Source organism: Puma concolor, chromosome C2 (assembly GCF_028749965.1).
Source record: "Puma concolor isolate L17-30 chromosome C2, mPumCon1.1.hap2, whole genome shotgun sequence".
NCBI lineage: Eukaryota > Metazoa > Chordata > Mammalia > Carnivora > Felidae > Puma > Puma concolor.
In genome coordinates, this window is record NC_141675.1 from 94,151,167 (window position 1) to 94,174,823 (window position 23,657).

Sequence of the window (23,657 nt, forward strand, 5' to 3'; positions counted from 1 at the left end):
GGTATCCAGGAGGTAGATTTGTTTACTAATCTCAGAGTTTGTACTGGAGGGGTAGGGATCTTTGGGAGACTTCTCTAGGAACAAAGAGGCTTACAGGAGCCATTTCCCATCCCCAGTGTGGATATATGGACATCTGCCAGTACCAGCACACCAGGAATAATCTCCACCAACCTTGCTAACAGCACACCCTGCCCAACAGTCTTCTGCAGATCCACCCCCTCCAACCCAGCTGGCATCAGCAGAGTTGTTCCTGGCAGCTGCAAGTCCCCTCCTTGGAGACTGACACAGACCTTGCTGACAACACTCACTCTGATCCTGTGTCTCCTGTGGAACAACCCTCTGCAGGAGTCCATCCAAGGCTGGCATTGCACAAGCAACCCAAACACGGTCTACCACCACTCCAAGTGACTCTTGCCCCAGGGAGAGGGGATGATAGCAACACACACCAGTCCAAATGCAGCCCTAGCAGTGGGCTAGGGACAGATTTCTGGACTGACTGCAGGCCCTGCCCACCAACAAAAGCATCTGAGGGGACAACACAGGGAGAGCACCTTGTAGTCTGGTGGTACTGCAGCTCTAGCAAACCCCTGGTCAGACTCAACTCAAGCTCAAGGAGACCCTGACTAGCCAAATTACATCACAGGGACCAAGCCCTGCCCAAAACAGGCAAAGAGAGCCACTGCAATGGCTGGACTGAGGGCAAATATAACTCAGCCACAGCAGGGCACATGCAACACACATAGGAGACACCCCTGAAGTGCCAGGTTCTGGTAAACAGGGGACATTATACTGCAGGGCACTATAGGACCTTTTCTCCATACATCCAAGACTTTCAAGAGCAGATGTTGCTGACTTTCATAATACACAGAAAACAGACACAGAGAGTTAGACAAAATGAGGAGACAGACAAATATGTCCCGGATCAAAGGACAGGACAAAGTCACAAGAAAGCTAAATGAAATGGAGATAAGCAATATGCCTGATAGAGAATTTAAAGTAATGGTCATAAACATACTCACTGAACTGGGACAAAAGTGAAGGACTCAGTGAGACCCTCAACAAAGAGACAGAAAATGTAAAAAAAAGAACCAATCTGAGATGAAGAATTCAATAACTGAAGTTAAAAATACACTAGAAGGGGAAAATAGTAGACTAGAGGAAACAGAAGAACAGATCAGTGACCTGGAGGACAGAGTAGTGGAAAGCAATCAAGCTCAACAGGAGAGAAAAAAATAATAATAATAAATGAAAATGGATTAAGGGAACTCAGCCACACCATCAAGTGTAATAACACTCATATTATAAGGATCCAAGAAGGATAAGATGGAGAAGACGTGGGGAGAAAATTTTATTTGAGAAAATAACAGATGAAAACTTCCTGAATTTGGAGAAGGAAACAGAAATCCATTCAGGAGACACAGAGAGCCCCCAACAAAATCAACCCAAGGAGGACCACACCATGGCGCATAGTAATTAAAATGGAAAAAAGTACTGATAAAGAATTTTAAAAGCGAGAAGAGAAAAAAAATTAGATACATACAAGAAAAACCGCATAAGACAACTAGCTGACTTTTCAGCAGAAACATTGCAGTCCAGGAGGGAGTGGAATGATATATTCAAAGTGCTAAAAGAAAAAACTTGCAACCAAGAATACTTTATTCAACAAAGCTATCATTCAGAATTGAAAGAGAGAGTTTGCCAGACAAACCAAAGTTAAGGAAATTCATGGCCACTAAACCAGATTTACATGAAATGTTAAAGGGGACTCTGTGAGTGTAAAGGAAAGACTGTAAGTAGGAGTAAGAAAAGTAGGAAGCACAAAAGCAGTAAAATTAAGTATATCTATAAAAATGAGTCAAATGATTCAAAACAAAAGGATATAAAATATGATACCATCTACCTAAAACATGGCAGGGGAAAGGAATAAAAATTTAGTGCTTTTAGAATGGGTTCAAACTTAAGTGACCGTCAACTTAATATAGACTGCTATATGCATAAGGTGTTACATATAGACCTAAAGGTAACCGCAAATCAAAACCTGGTAACAGATATGCAAAAAATAAAGAGAAGGGAATCCAAGTATATCAACAAAGAAAGCTAGCAAACCTTGAAAAAGGAGAACAAGAAAGGAACACAAAACTACAAAAACAACCATACAACTAACAAGATGGCAATAAGTACATACCTATCCAAAATTACTTTGAATGTAATGGGACTAAACACTCCAATCAAAAGACATAAAGTGACAGAATGGATACAGAAGCAAGGCCCATCTATATGCTGCCTATGAAAGACTCATTTCAGATTCAAAGACACATGCAGATTTGAAAGTGAAGAGATGCAAAAGCATTTATCACGCAAATGGAAGTGAAAAGAAAGCCGAGGTAGCAACACTTATATCAGACAAAATATACTTTAAAACAAAGACTGTAACAAGAGACAAACAAGGAAAGTACATAATCATACATCCAACAAGATATAAGAATTGTATAAGGGAACCATCCAACAAGATATAGGGATTGTAAATATTTATGCACCCAACATGAAGACACCCAAATATATACAGCAGCTTAACAACAAACATAAAGGAAGTAATCAATAATAATACAATAATAGTAGGGTACTTTAACATCCCACTTACATCAATGGATAGATCATCCAAAGAGTAAATGAATAGGACACAGTGCTATGAATGACACATTAGACCACACGGATCTAACAGACGTATTCCATCCTAAAACAGTGGAATACACATTCTTTTCAAGTGCACATGGAACATTCTGTAGAATAGATCACACATTAGGTCACAAACAATTCTCAACAGGTTTGAAAAGACTGAAGTCAAAAGTCTAGCACCAGACAGCTTCACAAGTAAATTCTACCACACATTTAAAAAAGACTTAATATCTATTCTTCTCAAACTATTCCAAAAAAATAGAAGAGAAAAGAAAGCTTCCAAATTCATTCTATAAGGTTAACGGTACCCTGATACCAAAACCAGATAAAGGCACTACAAAAGGAGAGAGACTCTGAGACACTGAAAGGGGGGTGGGGGGTGGGCGGAGAACGAACTACAGGCCAATATCTCTAATGAACGTAGATACAAAATCCTCAACCAAATATTAGCAAACCAAATGAAACAAATCATTCACCACAATCAAGTGGAATTTCTTCCTGTGATGGAGGGTGGTTCAGTATTTGAAAATCAATCAATATCAAATCAACATCACATCAACAGAAAGTATAAAAACTATATGATCATTTATCATTTCAACAGATATAATAAAAGCATTTGACAAAGTACAACATCCATTCATTATAAAAAACCCTCAACAAAGTAGGTTTAGAGGGAACATACCTCAACATAATAAAGGCCATATATGGAAAACCCATTGCTGAAATCATACTCAATGGTGAAAAACTAAGAGCTTTTCCCCCAAGATCAGGAATAAGACAAAGATGTCCACTCTCACCACTTTTACTCACCATAATACTGAAAGACCTAGCCACAGCAAAAAGAAATAAGAGGCACCCAAATTGGTAGGAAAGAAGTAAAACTTTCACTAGTTACAGTTGACAAGATATTATATAGAGAAAACCCTAAAGACTCCACCAAAAAACTAGAACACATTAATTCAGTAAGGTCGCAAAATATAAAATCAATATATAAAAATCTGTTGCATTTCTATACACTAAATTATTAGTATAGCAGAAAGAGAAATTCAGAAAACAGCTCCATTTACAATTTCAGTAAAAAGAATAAAATATCTAGAAATAACCAACGATGTAAAAGACCTCTACTCTGAATATTATGAAACACTGATGAGGGGCACCTAGGTGGCTCAGTCAGTTGAGTGTCTGACTTTGGCTCAGGTCATGATCTCACGGTTCATGAGTTTGAGCCCCACATGGGGCTCTCTGCTGTCAGCACAGAGGCCACTTTGAATCCTCTGACCCTATCTCTCTGCCCCTCCCCTACTCGTGCTCTCTCTCTCTCTCTCTCTCTCTCTCAAAAATAAACATTTAAAACACTGACAAGAGAAATTGAAGATGACACAAATGGAAAGACAGTCCATGCTGATGGATTGTGAGAACAAATAATTGTTAAAATGTCCATACTACACAAAGCAATCTACAGATTGCTAATGCAATTTCTATCAAAATACCAATGGCATTTTTCACAGAACTAGAACAAATAATCCTAAAATTTATATGGAACCATAAAAGACTCCAAAGAGCCAAAGCAATTTAAAGAAAAAGAACAAAACTGGAGGTGTCACAATCCCAGAATTCAAGATACACTGCAAAGCTGTAGTTATCAAAACAGTATGGTACTGGCACAAAAACAGACCCATAGATCAACAGAACAGAATAGAAAGCCCAGAAATAAACTCAAAGTTATATGGTAAACTAATTTTCCATAAAGGAGGCAAGACTACACACTGGGAAAAAGACAGTCTCCTCAACAAATGGTATTGGGCAAACTGAACAGCTACATTCAAAAGAATGAAACTGGACCACTTTCTTACACCATACACAAAAATACACTCAAAATGGATTAAGGACCTACATGTAAAACCATAAAAACCCTAGAAGAGAACACAAGCAGTAATTTCTCTGACAGTGGTTACAGCAACATTTTTCTAGATATGTCTCTTGAGGCAAGAAAAACAAAAGCAGAAATAAAACTACTGGGACTACATCAAAATAAGAAGCTTCTGGAGTGCCTGGGTGGCTCAATTGCTTGAGCGTCTGACTTTGGCTCAGGTAATGATCTCATGGTTTGTGAGTTGGAACCCCATGTTGGACTCTGCACTGACACAGAGCCTGCTTGGGATTCTTGCTCTCTCCTCTCTCTCTCTGCTTCTCCACCACTCACACTTTCTCTCTTTCTCAGAACACATAATCTTTAAAAAAGAAAAATAAGAAGCTTCTGCACAGCAAAGCAACTAACAGAACTTAAAGACAACCTACTGAATGAGAGAAGGTACTTACAAATGACCTATCCAATAAAGGGTTAGGGTGTCCAAAACATATAAAGAACTTATATAAGTCAACACCAAAAACACATATAATCCAATTAAAAATGGACACAGAAGACATGAACAGACATTTCTCCAAAGAAGACATACAGATAGCCAACAGACACATGAAAAGATGCTTAGCATCACTGATCATCAGGGAAATGCAAATCAAAACCACAAGGAGATATCACCTCACACTTGTCAGAATGGCTAAAATAAACAAGAAGCAAGTGTTGGCAAAGATGTGGAGAAAAAGGAACCCTCATGCACTGTTGGTGGGAATGCAAACTTCTGCAAAAACTGTGGAAGACAGTGTGTGTTTCCTCAAATAATGAAAACTAGAATTACCATATGATACTGGGTATTTACCTGAAGTACAAAAAAGCACTAATTTCAAAAGGTATATGTGCCCCTTTGTTTACAGCAGCAATGTTTATAGTAGGCAAATTATAGAAGCAACCTAAGTGTCCATCCACAGATGAATGGATAAAGAAATGGTGTGTGTGTGTGTGTATAAACATACACATACACATATACAAGAATTGGTGTACACACACACACACACACACACACACACACACACACACTGGAATGTTGCTCAGCCATAAAAAAGAATGAAATCTTATCATTTGCAACAACATGGATAGAGCTAGAGAGCATAATGCTAAGTGAAATAAGTCAGAGAAAGACAAATGCCATATGATTTCACTCATATGTGGAATTTAAGAACCAAAACAAACCAATAAAGAAAAGAGACAAACAAAAAAGACTCTCAACTATAGAGAACAAACTAGTGGTTACTAGCTGGGAGGTTAGTGGGGAGGATAGGTGAAACAAGTAAAGAGGATTAAGGAGTACACTTAATCATGATGAATGCTGAGTAATGTATAGAGTTATTGAATCACTACATTATACATCTGGAACTAATAGAGCGCTGTTAATTATACTGGAATTAAAAAAAATTTTAATTTTTTCCAAAAATTATAGTGCAACAGCAGGACAGTACAGATAAGTATGGCTGTTTTCTAATAAAACCTCTTTACAGTCACTGAAATTTTAATTTCTATAAATTTCACGTTACAAAATACAAAATTTTTTCATCCATTTTAAAATGTAAAAATCATCCTTAGCATCCAAGCTATATAAAAAAAAAGCAATAGGCCAATTTGATCTGTGGACCACAGTTTGCCAATATTGACCTAGAATTTTAGTACTTGCTTCTTTTTTAAAAAATGATTTTTAGAAACTCGACATCTAAAATTTTTAATTATATATTTTTCTCTTTTTTTGTTCATCATGTTCTTAAACCCTGCTTCTTCTTTTTGAAATCATTTTTCTTCTAATTGAAGTATATCCTTTAATCTTCTTTTATTCAGACTGATAGCTAACATTTACAGATGCTTATTTATATGTGAAGCACTGGTCTAATAAGTACCTTACATAAATGAATTTGCTTCATCTATACAATATCCTATGGCATAGATCCTAGGAAATGTCCTATCCCATGAAAAGTCTTTATTTCACCTTCACTCCTGAATAATAGCTTGGCTGGTGAAAGAATTCTAGATTTGCAATTCTTTTCCCACAGCACTTTAAAAATAATACTACAAAATGTCAATCTGGTGTTTGTCCCTTTGTAGGTAATCTGACTTTTCTCTCCAATAGCTTTTTCAATGTCTTCTTTTTCCTTGATTTATAGGTATGAATTTTTAAAATTTTATAGGTATGAATTTTTAAAAATTTTTCTGCCAACACTTAGCAGGGATAAAAAAAAATTTATCCCTCAATAAAATTTTTCAACCGGTGGGCTTACATCTTTCTTCAAGTCTGGGAAATTCTCAGCCATTATCTTTTCTTGCATTGCTTCTCTACCACTCTCTCTCCTTTCAATTTCTGGATCTTATAATCTAATCCCCCAAGGCTCTTACCTTTTTTTTCTTTTTAAAATCTTATTGTACTTTTGCATGTTGCATTCTGGAATACTTGTTCATTTAATCATTCATTTCACTAATTTGTTCTTCAGCTCTGCCTAGTTTACTACTGAGTTCATTTTATTTCAAACTTCATAGTTTTCCTTTCCAGTGATTCCAACTGATTCTTTTTTCATAGCTCACACTTTTGTTTTCATGTTCCTCCCCCTGTTTATCTCTTTGAGGATATAAAAAGTACTTCCTAAGTCCTTTTCAGATTGTTCCATTTGCTCTGTTTGCTCAAGAAATCATTCTTTCTGGTTTTTTCTTTTTTTTGATCACTACTGGCATCTGTGTTCTTTAGATGCTTTGTGATTCTTGGGTTGAGATCATCTGTAGATTTCTCTCATGAGTACCCTGGGCAGTAGCACTCTTTGACCTGGACAGAGAGAGAGCTCCCCAGCCTCATTCTTCAGAGCCCTACCCAGCATCATAGTTCAACAGACTATGCCCACCTGGAGCTACTCTACTCTTAGAGACCCTGGAATTCCTTAAACAAATGGCCCAAGCCTGCTTCCAAAATCTACATGGACCTCTTCCCAGGATTCAGACTCCTGAGGGCAGACTATATGCTGTTGTTTGTTCACCCTTAAGCCCAAGGGGTGGCCAAGTGGCAGGGATGTGTACACTGAGATTGGAAAAACCAGGTAAGGTGATCACATGCACACATGACAGGCCCCTCGTGATGTAGAACAGCCAGAGAAAAAGGCAAGCCACAGGCAGCCTCTCCCCTTGCTGCCACCTTCCACCAAAGAATCCCAAGGAATCTAAGAATTTTAAACTTGTCCTTTCAACTTATTATAAAGATATATTTGTAAAAAATACAGAACATATTTTACTTAACAAATATTAACTTGATTTATAATTTTTAAACATCTATACATATAGTATGTAGGCCTCCATTTAAACTCCTACTCAGGGCCTCACAAATGAGGGGGCAGGCCAGACTCATAGTGGTTTTTATTGACACTTCAACCTCTGTGTTGGAAGGCACTGGGCTTCAGTACCACCTGCGGACAAGAGAAAAGTCTTGCCTCCTCTAGTCCGGGCAGGTAACTTGGATCTAGCTCCCCACCATTCCCAATCCCTGCTCACCATCATAGATTCCCAGCTATTTCTTTCTTTTAGGAAGTAATCTCCACTTCTGATGTATGGAAATTTTTTACCTTTTTTAAAAAAAGTGTGGTTATGTGCTTATTAGGTGTGTGTGTATTTTAGGTATTCAGAGCAGAAGGGAAAGGTTTCAGCATATTTTTAATCTGCCATCTACGCCTAAAAGTAGAGCCCCTGCTATAAAGTATGGAAGTCAAGAATGCTTCATCTGATATCATAAGGTGAGCCAAGAAACAAGAATCAAAACTAGAGCTCAGATATGGAAGTCTTCATTGCCTATGACACAGACTTGATCACAGCAAACCATCACAGCTGGGAAACAAAAGTAATCTCATTTTAATAAAAATCATAATAGTGTACCAACTATCTCCACCAGTTGGCCTCTCTGGTCCTCAGTTTCCCAGCTACAATCAAGTGAGTTCAATAAGCTAATGTCTAGTCATTTAAAAAAGCCCCTTTTCTTATTAATTTTTCTAATTTCACATAATACAGGCCTAGGTCAGATTTTAATACCATCAAAGAGTGACTTTCTGAGCCTGAACTATATTAGCATTTCAGAGATAATATCAAAAGAAATCATCGAGCTGCTTGGGTGGCTCAGTCAGTTAAGCGTCCAACTTCAGCTCAGTCATGACCTCACAGTTTCTAAGTTCAAGCCCCACATCGGGCTCTATGTGACAGCTCAGAGCCTGGAACCTGCTTCAGATTCTGTGTCTCCCTCTCTCTCTGCCCCTCCCCTGCTCTCTCTCTCTCTCCCTCTCAAAAATAAATAATAAACATCTTTTTAAAAAAATTAAAAAAAAGAAATCATCCAAACTATCCAATAGGGTATGTAAGAGAGCTTTGGTAAATTGAAAGATATTTTGTCAAAGTAAGATAATATTGTTACATATGGTGGAATATACATTCAGTATTATACACTCAAAAACGGTTTATGTGTAAAGGAGTAAGGACTGCTCAATGAAAAGGAACTGATTCACTAGGAAAAACTGAGAACAGGGAGGTGAGTAGTCAGCAAAGCAACCACAAAATTAAGCCAAAATAAAACTTCAGTCTTCAGGGATAAAGTATAATAAGCCTCCTTGCAATGAAAAGGGCATACCTCTCTTTGAACAAAAGTATCAGAAAAAGTATGAGTCTATGAAGTAGCTCTGTTGAGCAAGACATTTTAAATAGCAACACTTTATACCATAGTTGCTTCTAAGTACATCATTTCCAGCAACTCAATAGCATGCATGGTTATCAAGACAGGCATCTACAAATATCCAAGACAATTACCAACTCACCCCAAGTAAGAGTAGCCAGGGTCAAGAGCTCAGGGATTGACTCCTGACATACTACATATTCTGGAGAATATGGATCTGTTTGAACTTCAGCATCCCGATAATCAGTCTGAGTGCCCACAGTACACTTTGAAGGGATAGATGGGTACTTAGCAGAAGTAGTAGGAAAAGTATATGGCTCTGTCCTAAAAGGGAAAATTATTTTAAAAATTAAAACCTGATCCAATCACTTACAATACTACATAGTCAAGCAGAAATGAATCCTTAGCTTCACTAAGCCTATGCCCCCTTTAAACATGCACAAATTCATGCACCCAGTGTAACCAGGACTGTGGCCAATTATCTTGAGTGAACTGCCTTGCTATTCTCACCTCTGCCAAGAAACTGAAGGGATATAAATGCCCAGGTCTATTCATAAAAGTGCCTGTTCATCTGTATATCATTGGGCAGGGTTGAACATAGAGTTATAAAAGGTGGATCCTAGCTTATCATACAGTTACTTCTGAACATGTTTAGAATTGCTACTTCCTAGTTTCTTTCCGCTCTGCTTGTAGTTACACATCCAATTTTAGCTGTTTCCCTCTAGAAATACAGGAACAGAGAAAAAAGAAGAGATTCTTTCTAAATTTTTAAAAGATAAGGCTCTTTCTAGATGGACAATTCAATAATTAATGCTGGGATCTCTTGGTTAATTATGGAATAGTTATCTCATCCCTTAGACAAAAATTAATTCCAGATATTTTAAAGCATTTAATGTAAAAATGAGACTATAAAAGTAATAGGAAACATGAGTAAATACACCATCTTTGAGTGAAAGTGTTTCTCAGCATGGCTCAAAAGCCAGAGACTATAAAAGGAAATGATCAATAGAATTAAGGTTAAGTTGAAACTTCTACACCTCAAAATGTCATAAACAAATTTAAAATATGAATGGCACACTTAGGAATACGTTTTACAACATATATGATAAAAGTTAAATAGCCTTTCTACACAAAAAGTCCTTATAAATCAATGACAGTCAAATACCAAAAGAAAAAATGGGTAAAGAACAATTCACAAAACAAAAAGTAAAACTTCTAACACATGAAAAATTAATGAACATAACTAGTAATCAAAGAAAAATAAAGTAAAACAGCAAGATGATATTTTATTACATCACATAAGCAAAGACTGAGAAGACTGAAAATACCTAGCATTGACAAAGTTGTGAAGAAACAGGCATTCTCATAAACTGTTGACTGAAATACAAATAGACACAACCTAACTAGAAGGTAACTTATCGATCTAACCTTTATCTGACAGGTTATCTTATCCAACCTTTAAAAATACCCTTTTGGGGCATGTGGGTGGCTCAGTCAGTTAAGCATCTGACTCAGTTTTGGTTCAGGTTGTGATTTTGTGGTTCAGGAGTTTGAGCTCCACATGAGCTCAAGCTTGGGATTCTCTCTCTCCATCTCTCTCTGCCCCTCACCAGCTTGTACTCTCCCTCTCTCTCTCAAAATAAATAAATTTAAAAAGAAAAAAAACAACAACCCTTTGTCCCAGCAACTGCACTCCTAGGAATTTATTCTAGAAAATAACTGGACAAGTGTACAGAGATAAATGCAAATATGTTCATAAAGTCTCACGTGTAAGAGTAAAAAATTACAAACTCTTTTTTTAATAGCCAATTAAAAAATGGTTCAAACTAAGGTTATTAGGCATCAACCTTGGATCCATTATTTTCATCTTATTTTTTTATTCTGGCTTTTTAATTTATTTTTTGGTTTAGTTATTTATTTTGAGAGACAGAGAGTGAGCACATGAGCAAGCAGAGGAGGGGCAGAGAGAGAGAATCCCAAGCAGGCTCTGTGGTGTCAGCATGGAGCTTGATGCAGGGCTCAGTCTCAGGAACCATGAGATCATGACCTGATCTGGCTCTTTTTAAGTACAGAAAAAAATTTTTAGTTGATTCATTTAAACATATGCCTACTCTTATACATAATTTTTGTAACAAAACATATGATAGCACATATGCTTTAATATTTTAGTGCAGTGCTTTTTTCCTTTACTTTTGAGTTAGCTTCCCTCAATATCTTTTCCTCCCTAACACCCACAGCACTACCCTCTCTGTATATCCTAGATCTAGAATATATTCTTGAATTATCCTTGAATCTTGCTGTATTTTTACCCACTCTTATTCTTCTACACTCACACAAATACACACATGTAGAGTGTTATTTTATTGTTTTGCTAACATGGAATCTTATTATGAATACCTTTTTGCATGTTGCTTTTTTAACTAAACCATACTTCATGGAAATCTTTCTAATCTATTCATGTGGGTCTTTTTCAAGAAAAATCAAACTTAAATGATCACCATGAATAGAAAAACTACTTCAAAAAATATGGCATGCTTATAATGAAATTTATGCAGCTATTAAAAGTAACAATGAAATCTGTATTTATGAACATACAAAAATGTCCATGATTCAATGTAAAATAGAAAAAAAAGGACACTATGAAGCAATATGTACAACAGGACTACATTATTTTTATTTAAAACCTGTGTTTTGTGCATAGAAAATGCCTAGATGGGTATACAATAAAGTAACAATTATTTCTGGATAGTAGGATTACAGATTTTTTTCATATTTATAGTTTTCTAAATTCTTTTTTTTTTTTAACCTGGACATGTATTACTATTAAAATGAGCAAAAAAACAACATAGCTATTTCCATTTAAAAGAATATGTTTTCTAGTTGGTAAAAGAATTAGTTAAATTACATAAACAAAAAACTATAACAGCAAAAAAGAGGAATTTCCATTTTAAAAAACAGTCAAAGGTAATGAGAGGTGTTTATATATAAGCAAAACATATACAGCTTAGCTCTTAAAAAAATGCATTTCAAATGAGCTAGAAAGAAGTACCTATTTGGAGGTTCAACCTGTAATGAAATAGTACTTTTTTTAAAAATAGTACTTTAATTTGTTATTAATGCTGAATTCTAATGGTATGGAAATAATTTTTTTAGCAGCTGCTATGAATTTCTAAAATATGTAGATAATTTAAGTGTTTATAATTTCTTACGTTTTCAGCAGAAATTATTCTACTATAAAAATTCTTGTTGAGGAAATAACTTCAGGTTTATATCATCCCAGATCTTATGCATATTTTTATATAATACCATTAGTTTGAATCAAAAGAATAAATTGTTTTCTGAATTAAAAATTACATATTTGAGCCATCTGATCCAGTATGCTAGGATAAGACCTAATGAGGGACACCTGGGTGGCTCAGTCAGTTAAGCATCCAACTCCTGATCTTGGCTGAGGTCATGATCTCAGGGTTTGTGAGAGCACAGAGCCAGTTTGGGGTTCTCTCTCTCCCTCTCTCTGCCCCTCCCCCACTAGCACGCACTCTCTCTCTCTCTCTCTCTCTCTCTCTCTCTCTCTCAAAATAAATAAATACACAACAACAACAACAAATAAAATTCATGAATCCTTCTGACTAAGCTTTATGGTGACTTAAGACCCTTGTAGGTGGGTCAAAGGAGAGGATGCAAAGGGGGAATGCTACTTTGACAGAAGTCCTATAATAACTTAATACAGTTTCTTTCCTTTTTTTTTTTTTAATTTTTTTTTTTCAACGTTTATTTATTTTTGGGATAGAGAGAGACAGAGCATGAACGGGCGAGGGGCAGAGAGAGAGGGAGACACAGAATGGGAAACAGGCTCCAGGCTCTGAGCCGTCAATCAGCTCAGAGCCTGACGCGGGGCTCGAACTCACAGACCGCGAGATCGTGACCTGGCTGAAGTCGGACGCTTAACCGACTGCGCCACCCAGGCGCCCCAATACAGTTTCTTTCCTAACTACCACATAGACACCAGGAGCACGGACTATCTGCCATACCTGTAGTCTTCTAGATTTTCCCTTCCAGCCCAATGAAACTAAACACAATGAGGGGTTTCACAAAGTAGCAAATCCTGTTCTGTAATTCTGTAAACTCCAATGAATGTTTGTATTTTTTTAGACTTAATTTTTTCAGGGGCACCTGGATGGTTCAGTTAGTTGCGGCTCTGACTCTTGATTTCAGCTCAGATCATGATCCCAGGGTCATGGGATTGAGCCCCATGGCAGGCTCTGCGCTGAGCACGGAGTCTGCTTGAGATTCTCTCTTTCTCCTTCTGCCCCTACCCCATCTGCATGCATGCCCTCTCTCTCCTAAAAACATTTTTTAAATAAAAAAAAATAAATTTAAATAAAAAAATAAATTTTTTTAACAAAGATAATTTTTCACAGTAGTTCTAGGTTCACAACAAAATTAAGAGGAAGGTACAGAGAGTTCCCATATACACTTTGCCTCCACATATGCCTATCCTGCTCCACTATCAACATCCCTCACCAGAGTGGTACATTGGTTACAACCGAAGAAACTAAGGGGCACCTGGTGGTTCAGTCAGTTGGGCTTCTGACTTTTGCTCAGGTTCATGAGTTCGAGCCCTGCATCAGGATCTGTGCTGGCAACTCAGAGCCTAGAGCCTGCCTTGGATTCTTCTCCCTCTCTCTCTGACCCTCCCCCACTCATGCTCTGCCTCCTCTCACTCACTCTCAAAAATGAATAAACATAAAAAAAAAAAAAAAACCAAACTAAGGAACCTAAATTTACACATCATAATCATCCTACAGTGTACATTAGAGTTCACTCTTTGGTGTTATACATTCTATGGGTTGGACAAATCCTTATGTATATACGTATACATATATAACATGTATCCACCATTATAGGATCATACAGAGCATTTTCCCCACCCTAAAAATCTTCTGTGCTCCTTCTATTCATCTATGCCCCTCAACCCCCTGACAATAAATTATCCTTTTATAATCTCCATAGTTTTGCCTTTTCCAGAATGTCACACAGTTGAAATCATACACTATACAGCCTTTCCTGATTGGCTTCTTTCACCAGTGATATGTATTTAAGATTTCTTTTTCATTTCTTTTCATGTCTTGAAAGCTCATTTCTTTTTAGTGATGAATAATATATTACATTGTCTCCAAGTACCCTAGTTTTGTTTTTTTTCCCCCTCATCTCTGTATTTTGTAAATTTTACTACGATATGTCTTGGTGTTGGCCTGCTTTTCTTGATTTTGATGGCAGTTCTCTGTGGCCTCTAGATTTGGAGGTCTGTTTCCTTCCCTAGATGAGGGATGTTTTCAGCTATAATTTCCTCAAACAGACTTTCTCCTCCTTTTTCCCTCTCTTCTTCTTCTGGGACTCTTTATGATATGAACGTTATTATGCTTTATGGAGTTGCTAAGTTCCCTAAGCCTACTTTCATGATCCAATACTTTTCTTTCCCTCTTCTTTTCAGCTTTATTATTTTCCATAATATTGTCGTCTATATCACTGATTCATTCCTCTGCTTCATCCATCCTTGTTGTCAATACATCAAGTCAGTTTTGCATCTTGGTTATAGCAGTTTTTATCTTGACCTGACTAGTTTTTAGGTCTTTCAACCTCTGTGGTAATAGACTCTCTGATGTCTTGTATGCTTTTCTCAAGCCCAGCTAGTATCCTTATGATTGTTGTTTTAAATTCTAGATCAGGTATATTACTTATATCTGTTTTGATTAGATCCCTGGCCATGACCTTTTCTCGTTCTTTCTTTTGGGATGAATTCTTCCATTTTGGCATTTTGTCTAAGTCTCTGTTAGGAAAGCCTGTTATATTTTCTGCTCCTGAGAGTAATGGCTTTATGAAGAAGAGATCATATACTGTCCAGGACCTGGCACTTCAGAAAGTGTCTCTGGTGTATGCTGTGTGCTCTCTGCTTCTGTCTTTTGGCTGCTCTTTCTCTCAGGTCAGTCCTCTATAGAGTTTCTCCTTGCCTATACTGGGAAGTATTTGGACTTTGGCCAGAGTGTGGCAAGTTTTAACTAGGTGTGCTCTGGTCTGTTTGTTAAGAGAGACCTGATGTTATTTCCACTAGTAGTGAAGCTTTGCAGCACTCTATGATCAGTAGATTTGGTGCACGTGAGGGGTTTGTGCTGGTCTTTGGGTGGGAGGGTCCTCCTGCTCTGATTCTGAAAAACATTCCCCCTAGTAAAGAAGCACCTGCAGAGTGCAGCAGGGCAGGGCTTGGTATAAGTGTTTTGGGCCACCACTATTGGTGCTGTGTTGCTTACTGAAGTTAGTTTATGCTGAGGAGCAGGGAAGGGAAATGGTGCTAGCCCTCTCCCTCATCCTGGAGTGGGAGTTCACACCCACTGCTGTCTGGGAAGCCATCACAGAAGAGTGAACAATCTCCCCTCACGTGTCTCAGGTGTCCCTCAGATCCCTGCCTTCACCCTGTCTGTCCAAGTCATCTGCCCACCCAGCAGTGCAGTGTATCTGGGTTTTATCCCAGGCAGGCCAATTGAGTTTTAAAACTCCAAACTTTAGGGACATGGCATGGCACAGACCCATGCTGGTCCTCTAGGGGTGGGTCTTGTCACACTGGGGCTGGTGCAGGTTTGTCCCTGAAGAGCAGCTGCACCAACACATAGGAACTTGGAGTTTGGAATAAAGTGCAGCAAAAAGCCAGTGTCCAGGTCAGCTGCCTGCAGCAGGTGTCCCTGCACCTATGCTTATGGGCAGGGGAGCATAATGGCACCTGCTGATTCTTTTGTCACCAGAGAGGCAATGCCACTTCTCCCAGATGCACTCCAAGAAGGGGGAACCATCTCTCCCAGTGTGTCTGAGGGAATCCTCAGTTCGCACAGTCTGCTTCCAGGCTCTCCTCCCTCCTTCTCCCCAGGAGCACTGCCTCACCTGCCAGATTCCATATCAGCCATGGCAGGAAACTCTAAAACTTCAGTCTTTGAACTCTACTGGTTATAAAAACTATGATAATCAGCCCTTTTCATTTCCACAGTCAATGGCTTTGCGGAAATGTTTTCCTTGTGGAATCCCTTATGCAACACTCACTCTCTTTCTCTCACTTCTCTCCATGATCAAGGCTCCCTCCCCTCCACAATCCTTTTCTCCCCCAAATCACATCTCTGCACCTGCTACCTTCCATGATGTGACTTCTTCTCTCCTTCTAGTAGTGCAGTTTGTTCTGCCAGTCCTCAGATAGATTTCTTGGGTGTTCAAAATGATTTGATATTTATCTATGTTCAAGGAAGAGTCAAGCCTAGGGTCCTCCTACTACTCTGCCATCGTAGCTCAAAAAACCAGAGATTTTTAATTAATGAAGTCCAGATTATCCACCATTTCTTTTTTTTTAATTTTTAATGTTTATTTTTGAAAGAGAGAGAATGTGCATGCAAGTGAAGTAGGGGCAGAAAGAGAGGGAGACAGAGGATCCAAAGCAGGCTCTGCACTGACAGTAGAGAGCCTGATGTGGGGGCTTGAACTCATGAACTGTGAGATCATGGCCTGAGCCAAAGTAGGACACTTAACTGACTGACCCACCTGGGCAACCCTCCATCATTTCTTAAAAGGATTGTACCTTTGGTGTTATAGCTAAAAAGTCATTGCTGTACCCAAAGTCATCTAGGATTTTTCCTATGTTATCTTCTAAAAGTTTTACAGTTTTGCATTCTACATTGAGATCTGTGATACATTTTGAATTAATTTTTGTGAAGGGTGTAAGTTCTGTGTCTGGATTCCTTTTTGTTATTTTGGTTTTTTTGCATGTGGATGTCCAGTTGTCCCAGCACCATTTGTTGAAAAGACTACCTTTACTCCATTAGATTGCTTTTGTTCTTTTTGTCAAAGATTAGTTGATTATATTTATGTGGGCTATATCTGGCTCTCTATTCTAGTTCACTGATCTTTTTGTCTATTCTTTCCCCAATACCACTCTGTCTTGATTACTATGGCTTAATAGTAGGTCTTGATGTCAGGTAGTGTCAGTCCTCCAACTTTGTTCTTCTCCTTCAATATTGTGTTGGCTATTCCAGGGCTCTTGCCTCTTCATATAAGTTCTAAAATCAGTTTGTTGAAATCCATAAAATAGCTTTTAGGGATTTTGATTGAGATTACATTAAATCTATAAATCAGGTTGGGAAAACCTAATATCTTGACAATATTGAGTCTTCTCATCCATGAACATGGAATACCTCTCCATTTATTTAGTTCTTTTATTTCTTTATCGAAGTTTCAGTGTTCCCCATACAGATCTTGTATATATCTTGTTTAATTTATACCTAAATATCCCATTTTTTATAGTAGTGTAAATGGTTTTGTCTTTTTAATTTTAAATCCCACTTGTTCATTGGTGATGTATAGAAAGGAACTGACTTCTGTATATGAACCTTGTATCCTACAGCCTTACTATAATCACTTATTAGTTCTAGGTTTTTTTAGCCCTTTCTTTCTGATTGTCTACATAGATGAACATGGCATCTGCTAACAAAGAGATTTCTTCTTTCCCAATCTGTATAACTTTTATTTCTTTTTCTTGTCTTACTGCGTTAGCTAGGACTTCTATGATGTTGAAAAGGAGGGGTGAGAGGGGCCATCCCTGCCTTGTTCCTGATCTTAATGGAAAAGCTCCAAATTTCTCACCATTAAGTATGTTGTAGTTTTTTTGTACATGTTCTTTATCAAGTTGAGGATGTTTCCCTCTATTCCTAGTTTACTCAGCTTTTATCATGAATGGGCACTGGGTATTTCAAATACTTTTTCTGCCTCTATCACTTTGGTCATGTGATTTTTCTTTTCTTTTTTTTTTTTTAACATTTATTTATTTTTGGGACAGAGAGAGACAGAGCATGAACGGGGGAGGGGCAGAGAGAGAGGGAGACACAGAATGGGAAACAGGCTCCAGGCTCTGAGCCATCAGCCCAGAGCCCGACGCGGGGCTCGAACTCACGGACCGCGAGATCGTGACCTGGCTGAAGTCGGACGCTTAACCGACTGCGCCACCCAGGCGCCCCGGTCATGTGATTTTTCTTGTTCAGCTTGTTGATATGACAGATGACACTAACTGATTTCCAAATGCTGAACCAGCTTTGCAAATCTGGACAATCTTACATGGTCATAGTGCTTGGTCATTTGCTAACATTCGGTTGAGGATATCTGTGCCTATGTTTGTGAGAGATAATGGTCTGTAGCTTTCTTTTAATGTCTTTGTCTGATTTTGGCATTTGAATAATTCTGACTGCATAAAGTTAGAAAGTATTCTCTCTGCTTCTATTATCTAAAGAGATTACAGACAATGGCATCATTTCTTAAATGTTTGGTAGAATTCACCAGTAGATCCATCTGGTTCTGGTGCTTTATGTTTTGGAATGTTAGTACTTATTGATTCGATTTCTTTGATACAGGTCTATTTACATTGCCAATTTCCTCTTGTGTGAGTTTTGACAAGTTGTGTCTTTCAAGTGATTAGCTTTTCATCTAGGTCATCAAATTTGCAAGCATAGAGTTATTCATAGTATTCCCTTATTATCTTTTTTCATAGTAACCATCTTTATTTTCTTTTTAAAATTTTTATTTTATTTTATTATTCTCAGATTAGTTAACGTACTGTGTAGTCTTGGCTTCAGGAGTAGAACCCAGTGATTCATCTCTTACATATGACACCCAGTGCTCATCGCAAAAAGTGTCCTCCTTAATGCCCGTCACCCATTTAACCGCCCCTCCCCCATCAACCCTCAGTTTGTTCCCTGTATTTAAGAGTCTCTTATGGTTTGCCTCCCTCTTTCTTTTTATCTTATTTTTCCTTCCCTTCCCCTATGTTCATCTGTTAAGGCCTCCCAAATTCCACATATGAGTGAAACAATATGATATTCATCTTTCTCTGACTGGTTTATTTCACTTAGCATAACATCCTCTAGTTCCATCCACATTGTTGCAAATGGCAAGATTTCATTCTTTTTCATCACCAAAAAGTATTCCATTATATATATATACCACATCTTCTTAATCCATTCATCAGTTGATAGACATTTAGGCTCTTTCCATAATTTGGCTATTGCTGATAGCACTGCTATAAACATTGGGGTGCATGTGCCCCTCCGAATCAGCATTTTTGTATTCTTTGGATAAATTCCTAGTGGTGCAATTGCTGGGTCGTAGGGCAGTTCTCTTTAATTTTTTGAGGAACCTCCACACTGTTTTCCAGAGTGGCTGCACCACTGTATCAGCTCTAGCAGTTTTTTGGTTGTGCCAGATTTTCCATGTAGAGTATCATTCCCACCAACAGTGCAAGAGGGTTCCTTTTTCTCCACATCCTCACCAGCATCTGTTGTTTCCTGATTTGTTAATTTTAGCCATTCTGACCGACGTGAGGTGGTATCTCACTGTGGTTTTGATTTGTATTTCCCTGATGATGAGCACTGTCGAGCATCTTTTCATGTGTGTTTGCTATCTTGATTTCTTCTTTGAAAAAGTATCTATTCATGTCTTCTGCCCATTTCTTCACTGGATTGTTTTTTGGGTGTTGAGTTTATTAAGTTCTTTTTAGATTTTGGATACTAACCCTTTATCTGATATGTCATTTGCAAATATCTTCTACCATTCCATTGGTTGCCTTTTTAGTTTTATAGCTTCCGTCACTATGCAGAGCCTTTTCACCTTGATGAAGTCTCATTAGTTTATTTTTGCTTTTGTTTCCCTTGCCCAGTAAGAAGGTGCTATGACCAGTGTCAAAGAGCTTACTGCCTGTTTTCTCCTCTAGGATTTTGATGGTTTCCTGTCTCACATTTAGGTCTTTCATCCATTTTGAATTTATTTTTGTGTATGGTGTAAGAAAGTGGGCCAGTTTCATTCTTCTGCATGTTGCTGTCCAGTTTTCCCAGCTCCATTTGCTAAAGAGACTGTCTTTTTTCCATTGGATACTCCTTCCTGCTTTGTCAAAGATTAGTTGGCCATATACTTATGGGTCCATTTCTGGGTTCTCTATTCTATTCCATTTATCTATGTGTCTGTTTTGGTGCCAACACCATACTGTCTTGATGATTACAGCTTTGTAATACAGGCAAAAGTCTGGGATTGTGGTACCTCAGCTTTGGTTTTCTTTTTCAACATTACTTTGGCTATTCAGGGTCTTCTGTGGTTCCAAACACATTTTAGGATTGTTCTGGCCCTGTGAAGAATGCTGGTACAATTTTGATAGGGATTGCACTGAATGTGTAGATTGCTTTGGGTAGTATCAATGTTTTAACAATATTTGTTTTTCTAATCCATGAGCATAGAGTGTTTTTCCATTTCTTTATGTCTTCTTCAATTTCTTTATAAACTTTCTACAGTTTTTAGCATACAGGTCTTTTACATCTTTGGTTAGGTTTGTTCCTAGGTATTTTATGGTTCTTGGTGCAATTATAAATGGGATCGATTCCTTGATATCTCTTTCTGTTACTTCATTATTGGTGTATAGAAATGCAACCGATGTCTGTACATTGATTTTACATCCTGCAACTTTGCTGAGTTCATATATCAGCTCTAGCAGTTTTTTGGCCAAGTCAGGTTTTCCATGTAGAGTATCATGTCATCTGCGAAGAGTGCCAATTTGACTTCTTTACCAATTCAGATGCTTTTTATTTTGTGTTGTTGTCTGATTGCTGAGGCCAGGATTTCCAACACTACGTTGAACAACAGTGGTGAGAATGGACATCTCTGTCATGTTCCTGACTTCAGGGGTAAAGCACTCAGTTTTTCCCCACTGAGGATGATATTAGCTATGGGCCCTTTGTATATGGCTTTATGACATTAAGGTATGTTCCTTTTATCCCAACTTACTTGAGGGTTTTTATTAAGAGAGGATGCTGTATTTTGTCAAGTGCTTTTTCTACATCTATTGACAAGATCACATGGTTCTTATCCTTTCTTCTATTAATGTGGTGTGTCACATTGATTGATTTGTGAATACTGAATGAGCCCTGCAGCCCAGGAATGAATCCCATTTGATCATGGTGAATAAGTCTTTTAATATACTGTTGAATTTGATTTGCTAGTATCTTGTTGAGAATTTTTGCATCCACGTTCATCAGGGATATTGGCCAATAGTTCTCCTTTTTAGTGGGGTCTTTGTCTGGTTTTGGAATCAAGGTAATGCTAGCTTCATAGAATGAGTAAGTAAAGACTCCAACAGCTAAACATGAAAAGGGTATGGCTGGAGAAGGCCAGCTGGTCCCCAGACAAGTCCATCCCTACTAACATAAGGTGGAATTATCCTCACTGCTCAGAAATTCATCACGGCCATAATTCCAGAGCTGACTTCATTCAGGGATACTGATTGATTCTTTAAAAACTTCTAAGAAGGACAGAGATTATCTAAGATGTCAACTGTCAAAGTTTGTTATAGGAAATCCCTCATGTCACAGTTAATTTAGAAAAGAAGTGAAAAGGCCCAGTGTTCATGACTGTAGACCTCAGAACTCCCCATAATTAAATGAACAACTTTTAAACCTGATGTAATTATGACCTCCAAAGTAGATGATCCAGTGAGCCTACATTTAAAGTATTATCAAAGGTATCTTTAGGGATCTACTGGTCTCATATCTCTCCCTTTGCTCATATAAAACATTTCACTAAAAACAAGTCTGCAGCTGTCCTTGGGTAAAATGAACCACACAAAGTTGCTCTGTCAAGGGGGAAAGAAAGAAATCTATTCTCCATCTATGTAAGAGCCATAGGTATCCATGCAGTCTTAAAAACATCAAAGGAGAATTGGGATCATAACTGGCATTTATCTTAAGGATTACAAACATTTGATAACATATATTCTATTCATAAAATGCTATATAATAAGGGGTAACCATATCCTTTAAATGCTTGTTTGAAAGGCAAGCCCTATCTAAATTACGATTCAGAAATCTGAGACCTTAAAAAAGGTTTCTTTTCCTGATCATTTCATTTTTTTCTCTCAGACAAACATTAAGTTATACTGACACAGGAAACAGTAATAGCAAAAACAGTATAGCCCTAAAACAAAAGACTAGGAAACTGGACATTAATCCCAGATTCGGCTCTTATCCTTTACTTCTCTCTTACCTTGGTCCAATCCTCTTTGGGACAGAAACCATGTTTTATTGATCTTTGCATATTAAACATTTTTATTTTTTATTTTTGAGAGACAGAGACAGATAGAGCATGAGTAGGGGAGGGGCACAGAGAGAGGGATACACAGGATCCAAAGCAGCCTCCAGGCTCTGAGCTGTCAGCACAGATCCCAACACAGGGCTCGAACTCGGGAACCTTGAGATCATGACCTGAGCTGAAGTCGGATGCTCAACCAACTGAGCCACCCAGGTGCCCCTGATCTTTGCATATTAAATTAACTTGTATAGCTTAGATGATTATTAAATTATGAAGTTCCAGTATTCAAAACCTATTTCATGACTGATTCATTTTCTTGATAAAATGTTGAAGAACTGTTGCCAAATAAGTGTGTGTTTCAGGTAAGTAAAAAGGATATTTAAACTTTTATTTTTACCATAACTCATAATAAGAAGAAATACATTTTACATCATAACCATTACATACGAATGTATGTATGTACCTATCCAAAACAAAAGTTATAAGCAAAAAAGCAATTTACCCTGATGCTTTTGGTTATTTTCTATTCAATTTTGTTTTCTAAAATGCTGTTCATCACCCACTAAAATATTTCATGACTTTCGAATGATTTGTGATCCAGAATTTGAAAAATATTGATCTAGAGAACTATCTTCTGGAAATAAGCATGGGAACAAACAGCAAATAAACTAGAAAAAAAGTTTTAAAATAATGGCTACTTACTTGGTTACTGCAAAAACGACATTAAGTGGCATCTGTTGATGAAATGGAAGGAAAGGCCTGGCGGGAGAAAGAAGGACACAAACATGTGGGACTTATGCATTGTGTGCTCTCTGTGCCTTATTCCAACTCTCAGATTCGTCCCTTAAAATCAGTGAGCTTGAGGGGCGCCTGGGTGGCGCAGTCGGTTAAGCGTCCGACTTCAGCCAGGTCACGATCTCGCGGTACGTGAGTTCGAGCCCCGCGTCAGGCTCTGGGCTGATGGCTCGGAGCCTGGAGCCTGTTTCCGATTCTGTGTCTCCCTCTCTCTCTGCCCCTCCCCCGTTCATGCTCTGTCTCTCTCTGTCCCAAAAATAAATAAACGTTGAAAAAAAAAATTTTTTTTAAAAATAAAAAAAAAAAAAATCAGTGAGCTTGAATATCCCATAAATCTGTAATCCGCAAACCTGGGCAAACACAAAATCACTGGGCAGTGGGGAGATTTTTGTTTAAAATGCAAATTACCAGGTCTAGCCCAGGAGACTCAGTACATTTAAAGTAGAGCTAATGAATCTG

The 23,657-nt window shown here is 37.9% G+C and overlaps 1 protein-coding gene across 5 annotated transcripts in view; it reads right to left on the reverse strand.

Annotated features, from left to right (window-relative positions):
* The window catches only part of CFAP91 (cilia and flagella associated protein 91), an 84,765-nt gene that overhangs the window by 47,675 nt on the left and 13,433 nt on the right, over positions 1-23,657 (reverse strand). For all 5 annotated transcript variants that reach the window (XM_086675341.1, XM_086675338.1, XM_086675340.1 and 2 more), the window contains 2 exons: positions 23,106-23,162; positions 9,394-9,575 (listed from right to left, as the gene is read on the reverse strand). In XM_086675341.1, coding sequence (XP_086531467.1) covers positions 9,394-9,575; positions 23,106-23,162 — 239 coding nt within the window. The remainder of the gene's footprint in view (positions 1-9,393; positions 9,576-23,105; positions 23,163-23,657) is intronic.